The sequence below is a fragment of the Micropterus dolomieu genome, linkage group LG01 (assembly GCF_021292245.1).
Source record: "Micropterus dolomieu isolate WLL.071019.BEF.003 ecotype Adirondacks linkage group LG01, ASM2129224v1, whole genome shotgun sequence".
In the NCBI taxonomy this organism is placed as follows: Eukaryota; Metazoa; Chordata; class Actinopteri; order Centrarchiformes; family Centrarchidae; genus Micropterus; species Micropterus dolomieu.
The window spans coordinates 4,993,289-5,014,018 of record NC_060150.1 but is presented as its reverse complement, the minus strand read 5'-3'; the positions used below and the strand labels follow the sequence as shown (position 1 = coordinate 5,014,018).

The window sequence follows — 20,730 nt, the reverse complement described above, 5'->3', positions numbered from 1 at the left end:
GGGTACAGCCATGGATGTATAACATAACAAAACCATTGTACAATTATTTAAGGTCCCATTATGGAAAAGTCGTCACTATGGCAAATTAAAACAAAGCGCTAATGGACATTGTGGGAGAAACGAGGCCGCCTGTACTCACAACATTTGAGGTATTCTGCCACACCAGTGCTAGCATGTCAGCTTTGCTATTTATATGATGTTATTTGGAAGGAACCAATCGCTTCACCGGTCAGTCCTGGTTTTGGTAAAAACCTGGCAGCTGAGTTCTGTCTAGTCAAGGAGTCTAGTAGTTAAGTAGTCATGTAGTTTAGTAACAAACACATAAAACACTACATTTCTCTGCACCAATTTATGGTGCAGAGAAAATAAAAAAATAAAAATTTTTATTCATGTAAATGGAAACACTAAATTACATCTGGCAGTTTAAAATATAACAGAATATAATGCAGTAAGGCACAAATCCACACAACTTCAGCAACTCCAATAAAGTGCCGCTCACAGTCCCAAACAGAGCGAGGTTGCGCTTCAGATTTTAGATGTTTATATTGCAAAAGTCTACCAGCTATGTTACCACTCTGGAACTCACAGTGTGAGAGTGGGTTCACTTGATAATTATTATTGACTATCACGTACACCAGAGTGGATTGGCTCATGTTATCAGTTAGTACATTTGTTTTTCACTGCGTGAGAAAATTGATGCGTGGCGTGATAGCGTGTGCCAAGTTAGTAAGTCTCACGAGAAATCTCATCGCATTTTAACCGCGGGAGATCTCATCACACCCCTAATTAAAAAATATATATATATCAATCTCCATAAGGAAGAGGGGCCCCTCTTCTGTTCCTCTTCTTGACGTTTCTTCCATATTTTCCCCTGTTAAAGAGTTTTTCCTTATCTGTAATAAGGCTCTAAGGATGGAGGCCCCTTGAGGCCCCAGCTGTGTTAATCAACAGCAGCAGTGTACCAGTGATTATATGATTCAAACAGACCTTGCAAATTATAGATCCGCAAGGCATGAAAAGGATACAGAACTGATTCCAAACTTTGGCTTGCTCAAGAGTCACGTGCACAGACATTGCGTGTTGTTGCTGGTTGGCATTAACACCAATATGCAGTCTAACACTGAATACTGCGTTTAGAGGGATCTGACTCGCCTGGTCTTTTGCAATTACTGAGAGAGACCAATTTCTATACTTCGTGTACTGGGCTCCCCGAACCCCGTCCCTCATTGAAATTACAAGGTTTTTTAAGTATACAGTCTTTGAGGTAATGTAATAACCTCCCTGTAGGGATATCTTTAGGGGTAGGCTCTGTATTACATAATCACTCTCTTCATTTCATTAGCACTCTTTTTCTCTTTTCTTAGCCCTTCACTGTCTCTGTGTATTTCTCTCACCAGCTACTCCCACTGTTTCCTTTTCCTCTCTTCTTTCTTGTCTTTCCTTTGTTTCTCTGTGCTCTTGAGCCTTTGTTCACTTCTTTAGCCCCGAATCAAAGCTGACATCCAGCTGCCGCGTTGCAGCTTGGTTCTCAAACCTTATCTCTTGGAAGCCATATTTTTCACGTAGTCCTTGAACACATCAGCAAACTGTGGAATATTGGTTAGACATGTTTCTCACTAAGTTTTATCTGACCTAACTTGGGTCACAGAAACTTGGAGACATCATGAATGGAATAATATAGGCTGCTGTTTTCTTCTTTTCTAGGGAATCATTTCAGAAGCTATTTTAATCCAAACTAATGACATTTCCACAGGTTTACAGAGACACACAGACACTGCAAGGCAGGGACACACACAAGCAGAGGCATACAGATATAAGTGGAGCAGCATGCAAGAAAAGTCCACACACACACATCAATAGAATATAAATAAAGACACTGTACACACTGCGATGCGCTTATATATGGGAGTATATTGACAATAAAAGATTTGAGAGAGCACAAAACAAATTTGAGCGCTACTCAGTCTGAGAGTCAACATTTGAGAGCGCACAGGCACGGATTTGCGAGAGCAGAATCAGATTTGTGTGCGAGGGAGGACAGAATCTTGAGCATAACAGATGATTTGAGCATGCTTAAGGAATTGTGTAACTACATTTGAGCCTGCAACAGATATTCCCACACTCGTAATGATAGAAGCTGCTCGTGTTCAACTTTGTCATTTTGATTCGAGTGCAAACTCTAACTGAGAACCGAGCGTCACCTGTTCAACCTGACCTGGAAGTTAAAGGTCACACTGTAGACCTTTTCTTCTACTTTCAAAATAAAAGCTGGGCCAGTGTTTTTTTTCTTTTTACCATCAGATGGATACAAAGAGCACTATTTAGTTCTATATTATCTTAAAATCAAAATGCCTTGAACTAAATCATCCATTCACGCATCAGGGATGGATGATCTAGTTTTTAAGCCATTATGACATTATAAGTAATTTGGCAGAGTGAAATAAATTTACAAGTTGTTGCAAGCTATATAGTAGTATAGTGTGCATGTTTTGGTGTGTTCACAAACAGCGGAAAATTAATTTCCACCTCACGTTTCTGGACTCTTTGTGTTGACAGAAATATTCACCTTTAATCTCCTTCACTACAGTGGTAGGAATCCCAAAATAAACATTTTGCTGTGATTTAATTGCAACAAACGGATCTAAATGATGCCGAAGTAACTATATCAGATACTGATTTGTTAAACATATAAACTCATGCTCTGAGAAGCAAACAACTGTTAAAATCCTTGTTTTCTAAATGACGTTCAGATCAATCAGGGCTATGCTATGCCACCTTGTTTCATAGTAAAGTAAAACGATAGCTGAAATCAAGTAACAGACACATATTTGCTGAACTTTTCTCCAAGCAATCTCCTGTTTTTAATCTGGTCTCTGTATAAATGTGAAGTACTATCACAGGGCTCTGGGTGCCCACTGCAAGCTTCAAAGACAGTGGAGATCAGAAAATCAGTGGCTCGCTGCTGCACACAGGTTGAGTAGCACGAGTGAAGATAAATCCATTTTTTAATCCCAAATATTTTAATTAAAATGTTAGTAAAGTTCCTTCTGCTGGTACATGGTTCCCGATTAGACCAGAATCTTTTCAAGTTGAATATTTTCATCTCACATGAATTTCATGTGTTTGCACCATTCAAGTCCTCCCAGCACAAATTTGCATTGACTGTTATTTGAGTTGTACATGTGAACACACATTTACCTTTGTGATAATTTCATCTATTTCTGTTGGGATTTTTCTGAACCAGATGTAGCATTTTCTTATTTCTTCTTTTTCTGTTTTTGTTCTTAATTTGAACAGAGTACATTGTTACAACCATTATACGAAAAACATTTCTGAATGAGGCTGATTGGCTCTTCTGAGATGAGATGATGACTTTTTTCCTTGTGGGTACTTTAAAAAGTCATAATAAGCAAGCAACCTCTTGCAATATCAAGTGCTCAGAAGCCAAAGCAGCTGGAGAAAAGTGTGAGAGCAAACGAGTGCATGCATGATCAGGACTGCACGCTCATATAAGATTCTGCTGTTGCAAATCTGTGCCTGTGCGCTTTCAAACATTGACTCGCAGACTGAGTAGTGTTCAGGATTTGTTTGGTGCTGTCTCAAATCTTTTGTTGTTAGTGTACTTCCACACACACACACAAAATGACATTAATGTACACTACACTCAAACACAGAACTCATTAGAAAACATTCACACACCCCAAAATAAATATAATGAGATATACGCAGGATACTCGCAGATCCTCATAAGTATGCACACACATGTAGCTGTGGTGAAATGATTAAAATGGAGCTCATGGGATAGAAAAACAGAGTGGACTAAACAAGGGAGCGACGTGTACACACTTGGACACACACTTGCAGATGGTGGCATTATTTATGGAGCTGTTTGTCTTCCTCAGACAAACAATAACATCCTCCGATTTCTCTATGCTGCTGATAAATCAGTATTCCACAGCCAAAAATATGACTCTTGCTTTATCTATATATCTCTCTCACACACACCCACTGACACATATATCTTTCTTGGCACACACTCATTTCTGTACACGCTCATTTCTGTTACTTTGTGTCTGGCACATTTTCTCTCTGTCTTTTATTTCCCTCCCTTTCCACTGTCATCTCCTCTCTTCGTCCTCTCTCCTGTTCATTATTCTTTTAGTCACGAGCTAACCCCTTTCCACACATCACTCTCTTAACATACCCGCAACCATCAGTTCATTAGCGCTCCATTTCTTTCTCTGTCTGTCTTTCTTTCCTCCCTTTCTGCGCTCAGACTTCTCTCCCTCAGCTCACCCTCTTTCTTCTATCCTCACTCTATCTGCGTCGCAGTCTCTTATGGTGTTCATTTATCTGCAGTGTCTCAGCCCCGCTGTGATCTGTCTCTATTAGTTTTGCCCTGGGCTGACTGGCCGGGCCACAGGCTCTTGGCCCCCCTTCCTGAAATCTCTCCTCCACCTGTAGGAAAAGTTTGCTGTGACTTAATTTAGCTGTTGGAATCCAGATTCTGATGCTATGGGGAATAATAAGCAGCATAAACAGTTGCCTACAGTTATTTATGCGGGTGGTGATGGCGCATAGATAAGATGCTTGCCTTTGGTGTGAGAGACCTGGGTTCAATTCCCACTGTGACCCATCCACCGTTGTGTCCCTGAGCAAGACACTTAATCCCTAGTTGCTCCAGAGGCGTGCGACCTCTGACATATACAGCAGTTGTAAGTCGCTTTGGATAAAAGCATCAGATAAATTTAGATTTATGAAAAAATTTACTCAAATCTCTTTTTGCAGTTGTGCAGCCTCATGGATGCCTTTATCGGTGGTTTCATAACTTTGAAATAACTCCCTTAACTGAGATTTGTTTTCTAGGGCTGCAAGTAACTGTTGATTTCATTAGTTATTATTCTGCCAATAATTTCTTGATTAATCCACTTCAAAACTTGTTTGCTTATCTGAAACTGGTAAATGGTAAATTAACTATACTTGTATAGCGCCTTTCTTGTCTTCCAAGCAGTTAACTCTATGTGTCACATTCACACACATTCATCATACACTGATGGCAGAGGCTGCCATACAAGGTGCCAACAGCGCAACAAAAAAACAACAACTAATCATTCACACCAATGGCACAGCCTTCGAGAGCCATTTGGGTTTAGTATCTTGCCCGAGGACACTTTGACATGACCAAAACTTTTATTAATTTATTCTCTCCATGTTGTCCTCACTAAGCTGTTTTCAAAAACCATCCCTAGAGTGGATTTATTATGAAAATGCCGGCCATATGTTTTATTTTGAAGGGGGAAATAATGGAGAAGATGTGGGTGGACAGATGGGTCAACAAAATACCAGACAGTAAACGTAGGTTTGTTTTAGACATGACCACCATCATTCCCTAACCTTTACCAAGTGTTTATTGTTGTAACCATGACAATGAAGTACCCCTAACCTTAATAGAGTAGCAATTTTAACCCAAACTATGATCTTTTACTAAACCCAACCAAGCCTCAACACTATTGATATAAGATCTGAAAACGGTTTTATCTTTGATACAGAAACGTCTTCCTGTTGATAGTCGTCAAACGAGAAAACACTGGCCACTGGTCCACTGCCTGGAGCAATTATGTGTTTTGTCATTTAGTTTGGTCTCTTTTGTGTTGATTCTTTTTAGTCATTGTTTTTTTGTTGAAGGAGAACCCTTTTGTGTTTGTAACTTGATTTCCTTTTTAGTTGTTTGTTATGTGGATGTAGTTTTCCTCTCTGTCTAAGACTCCCCTAAAAACAAGAAAGTTCATCTCAAGGAGTTTATCCTTGAATTTTGAAATGTACTTTCTGCTCTTCAGATGTGGCGGTGCCTCACCCTGACAAGAAGAGTGTCATCATGTACGTGACGTCACTCTTCCAGGTGCTTCCCCAAAGTGTTTCCATGGAAGCCATCCAGGAGGTGGAGACACTGCCGCGGGTGGCAGCGGGCAGTCCTGCCCGGGTGACGACGGAGGAGCACTACCAGATCCAGACACAGCAGCGCTTCTCCCAGCAGGTTAGACTCACAAACATACACACATTTTGCTCCAGCTCTCACTGCTGTCTGTTGACTGCTGTAACTCATGCTGCCATGTGACGATAATGCCTCATTGGTTTTGGACAGGAAGAAACTGAGAGCAAGATAAGTTTGAACCAGTTTTATGACAGATTTGATGTCCCTGTGCACCCAAAAGTTGTGTTACATGAAGAAAAAGCTCATCACTGTGGCTTACACTAATTGAGTTCCTCCTGTGTCTCAGAAAATGTTCCAGTAATAGAAAGTGAAGAGAAAAATGGAAAGATAATGAGCTACCTACTTGCAGTGAAGACTCACTGGAAGTGAACATACCATGAAACATCTTCTCCACCGCCTACTCACTTGTTCGCATGTTTTGTATTTACCTGTAACCCTGGAGGCAAGGGTCATGCTAAAATGACTCCCAGAAACCCACAGTAATGATCTTCTCCTTTATTTATCTACAGCATGTATAGATTAAACTAAACCACTGCAACTGGAGCTTTTTGGCAAATTACTGCGGAATCCCACCCTCTTTTGCTGCCTAAAAAATGTTTCTCAACTTTCGACCCCCCGCCAAGCGGTGCCACATTTGGTGGGTCTTAGAGTCCTTTGATGTCAGAAGAGGAAGCAAGCATCCCTCGCACTCAAAATACATTTTACAATCCCTCACTGATGCATGTTAGTGTATTAAAAACACATCTTCTTCCTTGATATCATGACTTTTCCCCACCACAGCAGGGTTATATCTCCCACCGTGGTTCAGATGCCAAGCATCACGTGAGCATCGAGGCTGTTTCTGTAAATGTCCTGTCATGTCTGAATAAAACCATAAGGAACATTTGTCTAAGAAACACCAATGTCTGAGTGACAGAAAACCATCAGATTAACAATCAGTCTGAATGTCTGAAAAGAGCTTAAGAAAAGGTAGAGTTAAAGTACTGATTGGATTGTCATAGTTAAATCTCACTTTCACTCCTTTAAACTCGCTTTTTTGGCGAGGAAAACAAACTAATGAGCCCTAGATATTGGCATGGTTAACATTGTAACATGCCATTGGTGGATTGACCTGCCTGTCAGTCATCACGGGAACTAATCGAAGGGTTCCAGTGATTCTTGTTAGTTGTCTGTGCAGTTTGGTGTTACTGTTACCATGATGGCTTAGTGCTTTGACGCTAGTAAGGTGTCATGATTTATTTCCCTTGAGCCTTTGCTCTGCATGCGTCATGTCTGAGCTCAGCTATGTACACTGGGTCTTTAGAGCTACTTTTTCACATTTATTTTGTTGCTTTGTTGTTGAGGCAGCGCCCACACTAAATAATAATACTTAAGTATACTCTGTAGTATTGCATATTATACAACTAAAACACTGCAGTTGTTTGTGCACTGCATATTATCAGCTCCAGAACAGAATTATCCAACCCAGTTACAAAATGAGTTTGTACTCCTTCTAAGCCTCAATACTTGCATCCCGCTATTCTGCAAGCCTGCCACTTTATCAAGATTACTGAGTGGGCTTGTGACATTCCCAGCAGGACCCTCTCTCTCTTTGTTGTAGTATTTGAGTGAAACTGAAGAGGATGAAAGAAACAGAGGGGATGATCCGTGGTCTCAAACGTCCTCTCAGTTGTCTTAAATCAGCACTGTTTAAGACAACACCAAGAACATAATGAATCAGAGAAATTCTGCAGAGATTTGGAGGTCTTTGAGAATACATTTTATAACGAAGGGTCGGGTAACAGCATAATTGGGGAGACATCTCTACAAGCATAAAAAAAAGATTAGTGGGGATTTTAAACTCCCTCTTTCCCCGTAGTTCTACTAAATAAAACTGTGTTGTTAACCAGGAGCCACACAGACTTATAAGCATGGTTCAAAAGATTAGTAGAAACACTGTTTTGATTCTACTTTTAAATTATAAATTGGATAATGAGCTATTTGATAGCATATTTACTTCTCAGTGGTACCACAAACTGAGAACAGGTTTCCTGGAGAAACCAGCGGTGAGCAGATTATCACAGCTGTTTTAATCACATGGCATGATATAAGAGGAGAAACTGCAACAAATTAATGGCATTTATTATGATTACATCAGCAGACGTTTTGGCACAGAGAGACAAACAAATATTATACGCCACAAGACAATAACCTTTCAGCTTTACTGCTCCTGAAATTGTATTAGACAGAAAAAGACCATTTCAGGTCAATCTTTTTTATGTGGAGCATTATTGTTGTGTGGGCGTACTCTGAAAAATAAACAATTTTATCTGTGCCTTGAGCCACTCGAATCTTTAAAAAAAACAAGTCAATATGTAACAGAACTATTAAATCTATGCAGTGCAAGAAACAGCTCCTAAACATGAATTTCCCATGAGTTGATTAACCTGGTTTGAACCTTGAAAATATCATTTTGGAAAGTGAACGTATGAAAAAGGGAAAAATGTGTTGAGAAAGTGACATAACTGCCAGTGAAAATCAGCTTATTGAATTCTGTATGTTAAAGCATTGCTAGTGAAGTACTAAATCTGCATTTTTGCAAAAGATTGACACTTTCTAGAAAAGTCTTAAAACAAGTTTGCTCCCTCGTAACTGAAATAGGTAATACAGGGTGCGATTTGTGTAAAAAAAGGGGTGGTGGTGGTGGTGGTGGGGGGGGGTGTTCCTTATGAAAATACAGTTATCTTTTAACAGGACTTTTAGTGTTATTTCTGCTGAAGTCTGATAAGTTATTTTTTTTTATCAATCACAGTTGGATTTACATCACATTTATTCATTTAGCTGATGGTTTTATCCAAAGAGGCTTACAATTGCTATATATATCAGAGGTCGCACGCCTCTGGAGCAAAGATAGGTTACACATTGGTGGATGGGTCGCAGCGGGTCTCTCACGCCAAAGACATGTCTTATCCACTGCTCCATCACCACCCTTTAGCTTAATTTATGTAGGTTAACCCACTGAATGGAAACGTAGGTAAATTTTGCTTCACCTAAGGCTAGCTGTGGCTGTCACACCATTTAGCTTTAACATAACACAGCTCTCTTGCTTTAGCTGTATGGCCATTTCTGAAGCTGAACTTCTGGGTTGTGTTCCAGAAGTAAAAAAAACTCATTCAAAATCCCATTGACATTTGGAACTACGCTAATAATTAAAAATACATCCTGTTGGTCCTCAACAGTATGTTGTGTGTGTCTCTTTATATGTTTAGATTAGGACAGCATTCTTTAGGATTTTATATTGTTCATTCAATATTACATTTTTTTTTTATCAGCCTTTAAAAACCACTATTTCCCATAAGCCCTGGAGATTCATGAGCTCCACATCATGGCTCGACAGAAGAGGCGTGTCAATGAGAGAGTTGAGGGGAGTTTAGCTCAGACAGGTCGGTAATAACAGCAGGACAGAGTGGATTAAACGCTGTAGAAGTTTTTAGACAGCAGAGATTACAGCTAGACAGTTGCAGCACTGCAGCGCTGTAGTTTTTTTCATGGGAGGTTTTCTTTTTTTATTTCTGTGCTCACAGAGTCATCATTGTTTAACTTTGTATAATCATGGAAACATATGATATACTGTAAGTTTAGAATAAGTATAACAAAGTCATAAAGTCGGTGAACTGACTCAGTAATGTCAGTTACGCAACAACATCAAGGCAGAATTAGCTTATGGTCATAACAGACCAAATAAGACTGTAGGCGTCACAACCCCAGACTGTATCGAATTTAGCCGTTGTGCTAATGAAGTAAACTTTTAATTTGTAAGAATTTAACATTCATTTGTAAGATTAAGAGTGTGTTATTGCTTTTAAAAGCGACATAGTCTAGCTTAAAGCTGTACTATACAGTATTTGAAACTGAAATCTGGTAAAGAGCACTTGAGTATTAGTGTTAGCTATAAAATAGGGATACTATATGAATAAAGTGGGTGAAGCGATACAGTCATATTTGGTTTTAATTGGTAAACTCGTAGTCACTCGTATTGCTCTCCTAAGACTGTCAAAGAGCAATGCTTTTTCTGGCATACAAAGTCCCTCGGAAATTGACTTAAGATCTTGTGCACACGCAGCACTAACAGCTTATATTCATCAAGCCTGAGTTTGAAATGAAACTTCAATTCAGCATCTATCTAATCTCTATCCATCTGTCCTTTCATCCACTCATCCATTCATTTTATAGACACATATTCAGTTTAGAGTCTCAGAGGCAGTAAGGCAAGCAGATGTTCTTCTCCCCGCTAACTTCCTCCTGCTTGTTCCAAAGGATCCCCAAGCTCTGCCGGGCATGCTGGGAGATGTAGTCGCCTGTCTCATTCTTTCAGTCACGGCCTGAAATTTGTGAGTGCCGGAATGAAAACTGGCCTCTGAATAGAGACAGAACCTCTGAATGAAATTGCTTTTAAAAAAAACTCGACCAAATCTCACGTTCACAAATTAGATCTACCAGCGATGACCTTTAGAAGCTGAATCGCAGCAGGATGGAGTGAGCTTCCTGGAGTAATGGCTGGTAATATTATTATCTCACTCAGTTTAATGGCCACATCAACCACCCCCACCCCCCTTCATCAGATCTCTGTCTGAGAGTGGAGAGAAACTGCTGGTCTTTCCCTTCTGGGAATCAGACAGACACAGAGAGAGAGAGAGATGGACGGAAAGAGAGAAAAGTGGGAAAAAAAGGCATCAATTTTGAATAAAAGATAAGGGGGAAAAGAGGGAGTGGGCTGGTGTAAAGATAAATAAAGACACACAGAAAGATGAAGAGTTGGAGATGAGGGAAATGAAGAGTGAGATGGAGCAGACAAATAGGGAGTGCAAGGAACAAGTCAGATAGCAATAAAACGAGAGACGGAGAGGAAAGACGGGAGGGGAAAAAAAGAGTCACTAACAGCGGCTATTATCTGCCTCCTCCCTCATCTGTCATCATCAAAGAGGCGCTGTCACCACCTCCTTACATCAACACCATACCACCACCACCTGGGACTCAGGAAGGAGGAGAGACCCTAGTTTTTTTTAAGAAAAAAAGAGAAAAATTATTAAATCTGCTTAAAGTAAAGTTTGAGACAGTTGTGCAAAACACAAAGACAAAGTCAGCTTTATCTGAAGTGTGTTACCTGTGTGCTGAAACCCAACCTGTCCAGTGCTCAGACCCAACACAAAAACAAAAGCTAAGAGTTATTTGCCAGGGACTGTTTGTTCTGGGGCTGGGTCGTTGGTTGTTTTATACAGTCTGTAGTCGCTGCTTCTGTCTGTCTGTTGCAGAAAAACACCTAATTCACTTTGAAAGACAGAAAGGGTAAAACGGAAACGGAAGACAGAGAAATTATTCAATTCAATTCAATTTTATTTATATAGCGCCAAATCACAACAGTTATCTCACAGCGCTTTTCATACAAGAGCAGGTCTAGACCGTACTCTATGATGCTATTTACAGAAGCCCAACAGTTCCCACCAAGAGCAGCATTAGGCGACAGAGGCAAGGAAAAACTTCCTTTTAAGAGGCAGAAACCTCGAGCAGAACCATGGCTCAGGTTGGGCGGCCATCTGCCTCGACCGGTTGGGGTGAAGGAAGGAGAGAGAGAGAGAGAGCGAGAGGGAGAGGGCAAGAGAGGAACAGAGAGAAAAAGAGAGGGATGGAAGGAGAGAGAGGAGAGGGAGGCAGCCTACACAATATACACACAGAGGTACAGACAGTAAAGGTGATGTTGCTGTAGACTAAATGAAAAATGGTACAGATATTTATAGTAGTGTTAATGATAACAATCATAATGTTAATGATTATAATAACAATAATAATAATAATAGGACTAGTAACAAAAGTTGTTGCAGTAGAGGGTGTCGAGCAGGAACACGGGGGCAGCAGGTGACCCGCAACCACAGATCCAGACTCCACAGCTCCAGAGCCAGAAAACCTGCAGGAAGTGATAGGAGGAGAGAGGAGAGGGACGAGAAAGCACAAGACTACCAGAAAGGGGAGAAGTTGTGTTAGTAACATGCAATAATGGGATAAGGTTGCATACAGAGGGAGAGAAAGTAGAGAGAGGAGCTCAGTGCATCATGGGAAATCCCCCGGCAGTCCAGGCCTATAGCAGCATAACTAACTTTTTCGAGCAGCCTGATAATAAGGAATTGCAGTAATCCAGCCTAGAAGTAACAAATGCATGGACTAGTTTCTGCATCACCTGATTTTCGCAATATTACGTAGGTGAAAAAAGGTGGTCCTTGAAATTTGCTTAATGTGAGACTTAAACGACATGTCAAAAACAAAAGCTAAGAGTTATTTGCCAGGAACTGTTTGTTCTGGGGCTGGGTCGTTGGTTGTTTTATACAGTCTGTAGTCGCTGCTTCTGTCTGTCTGTTGCAGAAAAACACCTAATTCAATTTGAAAGACAGAAAGGGTAAAACGGCAAAGGGGTAAAACAGAAACGGAACGGACAGAGAAATTATGACAGGTGAAGAGAAGAAGAAGAAAAAGGAGGAAAGAGAGGCAGGGGATGGAGGTGAAAGGGGAGATTGATAGCTCGGGAGAAGGAGTCGAGACAGGGAGAGATTAAAGTTTTATGATGTCTGTGGTGGAACGGTTGACTTGGTTTTAGCGATGCAGTGGCTCACCTGGCTGTCACAGAAAAGGCGGCTTGGGAATGTCAAACAAGCGGGAGAATCAGTCGTCAATATTAAACGTTACTTGTCCACCCAAAATAAGAGCTCAGCTGTTGTGTGGCACCTGTACAGAATGACTTCTGTGTAATTTTAAAGGTGAAATCCTAAACTTAAACTTACTTAGTAACTTAGTAACAATGTTCTAGTGTGGCATCTGCAAGGTTTTTGCTGTATAATTTCTATCCACCTTATATTTATACACAAGGCCAAATGTATGTGGACACTGTGGTCTCTGGTTGTGTTTAGACCCTCTTGGCATGTTGTATTATAGTTTCCTTAAAAGGAAATCTAAAAGTTACCCTATAGGTTTACGGATTAAAAACCAACTAGGTTTAGGGAAACATTGTGGAAATTACTGTGTGAAATTACTACTTTGCTAACGTCAATGTAACTGCAGTGAAACGCAGACTTTGAGCTGGACCATATCATCAGTGTTGGACCTCACAGTCTGAATGGCAGCTACCCTGCAGCCAGGGACCAACATCTGGTGGATAGACTGAAACCAGAAAAGTGGAGGCTGTTACAGCAGCATGTCCATGGTTTTGGAATGAGATGTTCAGTAATCACATATGGGTTAACATCTGTGTCCAAATTCTTTTGCCATATAGTGCCTTTACTGAATTGACAAAATTAGATGGAATTGGCATTGTCAACCATGGACACTTTTTTTTTTAAAGGAGACCTATTATGCAATTCCACATTTATGACTTATCTACAATGTTATAATGTTGGATGTTCATGTTAAACATGGCCAAAGTTTTAAAAAACGAGGTTAAAGCATTTATAAGAAATCACTGTGAGCATCTGTGAAATCAGCTCTGTCTTGACAAATCAACCACATATTTGGGGTATAAACAACTATATTCCCGCATAAAAAACTCTTAAAAATACTATATGTGACACGAGAACAGCAGTATTGTGAGTACAGTTTTTTGACGGCGAAATGCATTCTGGGATATCTGGCGATTGAACTCGCCCCAGGTAGCATGCTTCAGGTCTTGGCCAATCAGAAGACAGCGGGCTTTGAGAAGGGGGGGCTTAAAGTGACAGGATCATCTTCAGCTTGTTCAGAGAGAGGCTGAAATGAAGGCCTACATGAGGAATCAGTAAGAAAAAATTTATGTTTTTGAATCAGTAAGCTGCCATACAGGAGTCACACAACTACAATATAGGACTGGAAAAGCAGTATAATAGGTCTCCTTTAACCACAGAACCGATTCAGTTTATTAAACTATAAATATTTTTATATATGTCTATCTAATACATGGCTTTTCTCTGACTTGCAGTTTAGATTCTATATTTCTGTTTATGGTGAGTCATCCACTGACTAATGAAGTATTCATGTGATTGCCTCCGCCTTTGATATACCATGTTATTTGTTAATACACATAAAGAGACAGGATTGAAAGCCACAAACACATACCAGAAAGGAAAACCACACTCATTAAGATTCCCATCCAAACCACGTATAATAGCTGTCTGACTGACTGTGAACCATAACCAAAAGGCTTCATCTAAAACTGTGTGTTTGCCGCACATTTCATTCATTAGTGGACTGATTTCCATAAGTGACCTTTGGAATTTTTCATCATGATTGTAAAACATTTGGAGAGAATGGGCAGATTATCACTCAAATATAAATAATGTATTACACCTAGGAGTGTGAGGGTGATTTAGTGAGCAGCACAACTAGACTTCTGGTTAACGTTGTGTTTCTTGTACTTTCCCACTGCTGCCAAAATTTGCACTGCCAACTGACCCCACTAAACATGTCAAACTACCTTTACTTACTATTAGTGTACTGCTGCATACCTGATTTAATAATTAATATTATTTAATTAGCCACAAAAATGCCAACAAGTGTGGCTGTTAAAAGTCAATAAATCAGAAATAACAATTCTAAAATCTGTAAATCTTTTCAATTGCCCTGAAAAATGTTAACTGATCATAGCAACTGCCTCAATGGCTTTATTATAAATTATAAATTCAGCTGATTTCTGATTGTGACAATAAATAAGAAGAATAAATTAATGAACCACCATAGACAATTCGGTCAGTGTTCTCATTGTAAACCCTTAATGAGATCTTATAAAACTAAAAATCAGTCAGTAGCTTGCAAGCCAATAAATGATAGATGATGGTAAGTTGTGGAGGGTTGCAGTTTTACACAGCTGCTGCTAGTTTGAGGTAAATGTAAATGTGAGTGAGTGTGAAGCAGGATGTGTGAAGCAGGATGTCAATGCCAACAGGCTAGTGGTCTCTTTCCCTGCAGAGAAAACAAAATGCAAAACTGGTGACTTTCAAACATCAGCAGGCAGAACGAGAGTGTCTCGGGGAAGCTGTTGGAGTCTGGATGTGTGGATCTGTAGGAACTGCACAGAGAGTTGTTGAACAGGAGCTGCTCATAACAACATCAGCTTTGACTCTTTGCCGTTGTCTGTTGTTCATTCTGTCCACATCTTCTGCATAACACATCTGTCCTCTCGCTGTCTCTCTCTCATGTCTGCATTATCTGTTGCTGGGTTTCCATCCAAGGACTTTTTCAAGTACCAAATTTGTAAATCATATCCTAATCAACTTACTAGTATTGTGTCTGTACTTCTTTTATTTTATGATTATATTTGAAATCCACTACATAACAGAGTAAAATATAGTGGTTTTTACTGCACTGCATTTGATTGACAGGTATAGTTACTAGTTCTTTTGAAGATTTTATATATATATATATATATATATATATATATATATATTAAAAATGTAGGATCCACTTCTAAAATGTAATGCATTTTTCATTTCTTTTTGTTTGTTTTTTTGTTTTGTTTTTTTAATCTCTAATCAAGTTATTGTTATCTGTAATTGAGAATAAAGTCTTATTTTCTTTATTTTTTAGCCTGATTTTAGTGCAAATCTGCTTTTTTTCATTTTATCATATTTTCAATATTGGTAGGGGGGTCACCCAACAGTATATAAAATACTCAAAACTAACTCCACCATGACAAATTACAACAGTTTACTAGTAACTACTTACACATTAATGAATCATTAATAATAATCTATTAATATATGCAACTATGAAATGGGCCATTTTGCACATTTAACATTGGATGCTTTAAAGTGAAACTATGTTACTTTGCCAATCGTGAGATAATAGTAAATGCTAAAACAAAGTGTTATACAAGCACAATTTGTATGTTTTACAACAATATTCTATCTAAAGTTGCTAACATTAGCCATTATACTGGTCATACCAGACAGAGTAAGCTGTAGCAGAAATATTTCTGAGTGTATTGAATTGAGCAAGAGCACGTCTTATTGCTTTTGAATTAAACTTTTCAGTTATAAGAGGAAGAATGCAATCTTCTATTAAAAGTGACACAGTTTTACTTTAAGTCCATTTTGCTAAAGGAATGACTTTAAGTAAATGCTTCAGTCTAATTGTAATTGTAAAACAGTTAACACCCATTATAGTAACTCTGGATGTTATGAAATGTTGTCCACCACATCCTTCCTGAACTCAATAAGATGGCTCCTACAGTTTAGTTTGTTGCAGTATTACTCTGTTTTCATCTGCAGAGAGCATGAAATATAGTGACATTTATAACATTTGCTGAAATGAAAGTATATGACTACTTGCCCAATATTCATTTTTGAGACTTTCCATTTTTCTCGTGAATGGGTTTTTCGACACTGTGGTGGTAGAAATGCACCTGATTTGTATATTTATTTTTTATTTATGCCGTTTCGAAAGTTCACCTAAAATTAGCTTGACATTTGGATGGAAACGGAGCTTGTGTGTGATAATTCATGTTTCTTTTTTTCTCCTCTTTTCTGCTTCTCTTTCTCATCTCTCCCCATCTTCATTTCTCAACATCACTCGCTCCCTGTATACTCCTGTCCCCTTTTCCTGCCTTCTGCATTTCTTCCACTCTGCCCCTTAATTTTCTGCTTCTTCTTCTTCTGTATATTTGGGCTTTTGGCACCTTCGCTCTATGTTTTGCATCCTTTCTGGCCTCTCCTACCACTCCTGCCAACTCTTTCTCTGTCCTATTCTATCTCTTCGTCTCTCTCTCAGATCACAGTGAGTGTGGCTCAGGGGCGAGTGCAGAGTCCCTCCCCTCAGCCTCGCTATAAAAGCTATGCCTACACCCAGGCTGCATATGTCAAGTCGCCCGAGCAAAAGAGGAGGCGTTTTACTGATCAGGTCCGTGTCTCCTAACGCTAACACTCCACGCGAAACGTCCATCTGTCGCTGCATGTTTTGGCTGCTCACCTGTTGTTTTGGCTGCCCTCACATGTCTGTGTCATTGACAAATAATGTCCAGCATACCAAGTCTACGATTTACCTTGAAAATGCACAAGTCTTCCAACGGGTGCAGATGTGCTTGTTTAAAAAAATCTATTTGTTTGTATCTTTCTGATTCAATTTTCTTTTTATGTTATGCTTAAGGAGTGGTGCGCCTTATGCTACTCTTGTTCCTGCAAAGTGAAACACACTGACATGTTGAATTACTGTCCAAAATTTTAAACTTATAGTGAATAAAAATATCTAAGACTATGAAATTGAAAGTTTTGGACTTGTTACATTGGACATTTTTTGCATTGTGCGTGTCAAAGACACTGTGTTTTAATTCACGTCATGATCTGAAATGTATTGTATTTTGCTTTTGATGTCACTATATGTTAATTCAAATTTAACAAACTTATTATCATTATTATTTGCTTTCTTGATGGGAGTTAGATGAGAAGACGGATACCACTCTCATTTCGTTAATTACAAAGCTACAACCAGAAGTAGGTTAGCCTAGCTTAGCATGAAGTGGAACAATAACCCCAGCCAACATGGCTAACTCCAAAGTTTCAGAATACGCCTCTAAAGTTCACTAATCATTGTATCCCCTTTGTTACGTAAGTGTAAAAACAACACCAATTTATGGGTTACTGTAACAATTTCTCTTTTCGTCCTTTAAAGAGACTCTTAAAGGATGATTTCGATATCTTTAAACCTGAGCCGTTTTTTCTCAATTTTGACTATCAGGTACAAAACATTTTACAGCTATTGCAGTAGATGGCTTCAGCTGGAAGCTGCAAACCGGCTGCAGTGGCTGCAACGTATTCCTATGGAGCAACTACATCCGTCAAAAAGTGCTTCTTTTTGCCACCAACAGGCTCAGACTGTTATACCAGGTGTCTGACACATCACTGAAAGGATCCCTACTAGGGACTCCCGAAGACACCCTTTGTTTTTAACATTTCGCGCTGAAGCCATCTACTGCACAGATTCCAAAACTTACACCTGCACCTGCAAGTCATTTCGATCCAAAAATACGTGAAAATAGGGCCCAGGTTGAAAAATACTAAAATTACCCTTTAAGGGACCTCTAAGACCTGCAAGGCCAGGGTCACATGACTCAATAAAAACATTCACGTCAGTCTTCAAGTTGTACTTTCAAGTCTGAGGTATCTGGAGTTTCAGACAACAACAACAGTATTTTCTACTTGGTGAGAAGTGTCAACAAACCTGTGGCAAATGTCTACAATTCCCTCATCACCTGCAGTTTCTGCATAGCTAAATAAAATCCATTATCACACTACAATTAATTCATCTTATTTAGAAAGAACAATAGCGTATACTGTTTCTTTGTATCTAATTTATCTTGTTAATGAATCCTTCCAATTACACAACACAGCAAAAGCTGCTACTTAAGACAATTTAATAGACATGTACAGACATAAGAGTGGTGTTGATTTCCTTAAGTAACTCTTAACAATGAAGCAAATAATTTCCCAAAATGTCAAAATATAATTAAAGTCTTATTGTTAAACTGAACTGTTGCTAATCTGAACTAAAAGGTTTCTCTGTCCATCACTGCCTTTTACAAACAAACACAATCTGTCAGGAAAATTTGTTTCTTACTCGTCACCATTAAATACAACAGCAGCCTGAAACACAAAAACACATTGTGCATCTTTTTGTGCATCAGATTTTTGTATGTCCTCTCTATTCCAAGTCTGTCCTCTCTATTCCAAGAAACAACTATATAAGAAATATTCAAAATCTTTATATGCGTTTTTACCCTAGGCTGTGTAACTAAATTAGGCCCACAATTGGCTCTAACTCAGGTTGAATGTATTCAGAAACTGTGTCAAATATTTAATATACCAGCAGGGGTCTCGACTTAACTGCGCTGACGCCTAAAAGGCATCGCAAGAAGAAAAGATAATCTGTCAGATAAGCTTTATTCAAGCAGAACCTAGGATATAAACACTGTCTCATCGCAACAGAGTTTGCCTTTCAAGGGTATGAGGAACATAGTTGACATTTAACAGTGCATTGTCCTCACTTTGCCTCAGTCAAATATGGTTTATATGAACAAAATAGTAGATCAAGTGAAAAAAATAAATAAAGAGCGTGCTATAGATTATCAGGGACCTAAATATCTGACATGTATTTTATACTCTGTTAGTACAGACCCATTTCTGAGTGTCGACCCCCAGACAAAACCAAACACATTTGCAATACAAAACAGGCATAAAGACAGAATGGCGCTGACAGAGGCTGGACAGTTATTAGCAACGTGGATGGGTCCTGTGTATCTTTTCAAGACCTTATTACCAGAGAGAAGAATAGAGCGAGAGGAGGAGCGTGGAGCCGAGATAAAAAGAGAGAAGTTGTTAGTGTCCAGATCAGTAGTGGGCACACAAAGAGAGATATGGGGAGAGAGAGGAAGAGAGAGAGAGACCCAGAGAGAATAAGGACAAGTTGTTAAGGTTGGACAAAAGCCAGAACTGCTCGTCGGCACCAGTAATGGCTAACACTAACAGGCCTCTCCTCGTCTCTCTTTATCTTCTCTGTCTCCCACCTTTCTTTCATATTGCCTGTTTTTTCTACTCATCTCTCTGCCTCCCTGCCCCCTTTTTTACCAATCCTACCTTCTAACCCTGACAAACTCTATTCCTTCTCCTCCTCATATCATTCTCTCTGCCTATTATCTCCTATCCATCCCTTCCCTCTCTAGTTCCAAAGTCCCAGCCACGAGGATCTACAGCGGGGTCTCAGTCCTCTGCCTCCAGGCTCCACTAGCCTGGAGAGCTACCAGGCTGCACTGGAGGAGGTAAGATAATGGCGCTGAAAAAAAAAAAAAAGTTATTTATCTTATGTTGAATATATTTTCTTGTGTTCTTCTGGTTAAGGATAGGTCTGGTGATATCCTATGTTTTTCTTTTTGTCAACAAATCCCATGTGCAGAGCCAAACCAACAATGAATAAATCCTACTTTACGAGTATTGTGTGTATCAAAGTCTGAAAATCTTTTTCCTCTGTGCCATAGAGCGCCACTGTTGTCCAGAAACTATTAAAAACACACTTCACTGTTGCACTTGGTGACATGTTCCTTCAGCACCATGAGCACACAATGTAGTTTACGTTCACTCAGTCCCACATACACTGTCCTGCTGCCAGAAATACTCACTGTAGAGCACTAAATGTGGATTAATCCACCGCTGAAAATAGACCCTAACAAATACGTTTTCTCCTGCTTGAGTGATATTTGATTATAATATACAGCTGACTAACCAAACTGTTCTCACTCCGAAGTTGTCGCATATGCTACTGATAAGCTGAGGCTTAGCAGTAATAACAATGAAAATTCGTGCAGTTCTTCACCTGTAGCTCAGGAGGTAAAGCAGGTTGCCTGTTAATCGGAAGGTCGGTGCATCCATCCCCGGCTCCTCTAGGCTGAGTGGCGAAGTGTCCTTGGGCAAGATACTGAACTGCCTCTGGTGGCTGTGAATGAGTGTGAATGTTAGTTTGTGTTTGAGCACTTAGGCTTAGTGAGTGAATGGTGAATATGTAGTAGGTGACATCAGATCCCCGTCACAGACCACAGAAGCGCCAAAAATTAGTGCTTTGCACCCCCACAGAGGGGGGAAATTTATTTAATTTATGAATGAAAGTGTGAAAGTTCTGTCACAAAACCATGTTGTTACGTATCTTCTCGATATTTTAACTGGGTATACGGAAGTCCATGACCTTTCCTAGTTGGTATACGG

At 39.5% G+C, this 20,730-nt stretch overlaps 1 protein-coding gene across 1 annotated transcript in view; it reads left to right on the top strand.

The window, feature by feature from the left end:
• LOC123973950 (dystrophin-like) overlaps positions 1–20,730 on the top strand; it is a 66,380-nt gene that overhangs the window by 15,900 nt on the left and 29,750 nt on the right. The window contains exons 8-9 of the mRNA XM_046054355.1: positions 5,838–6,034; positions 19,698–19,793. Of these exons, the coding sequence (XP_045910311.1) occupies positions 5,838–6,034; positions 19,698–19,793 (293 nt within the window). The remainder of the gene's footprint in view (positions 1–5,837; positions 6,035–19,697; positions 19,794–20,730) is intronic.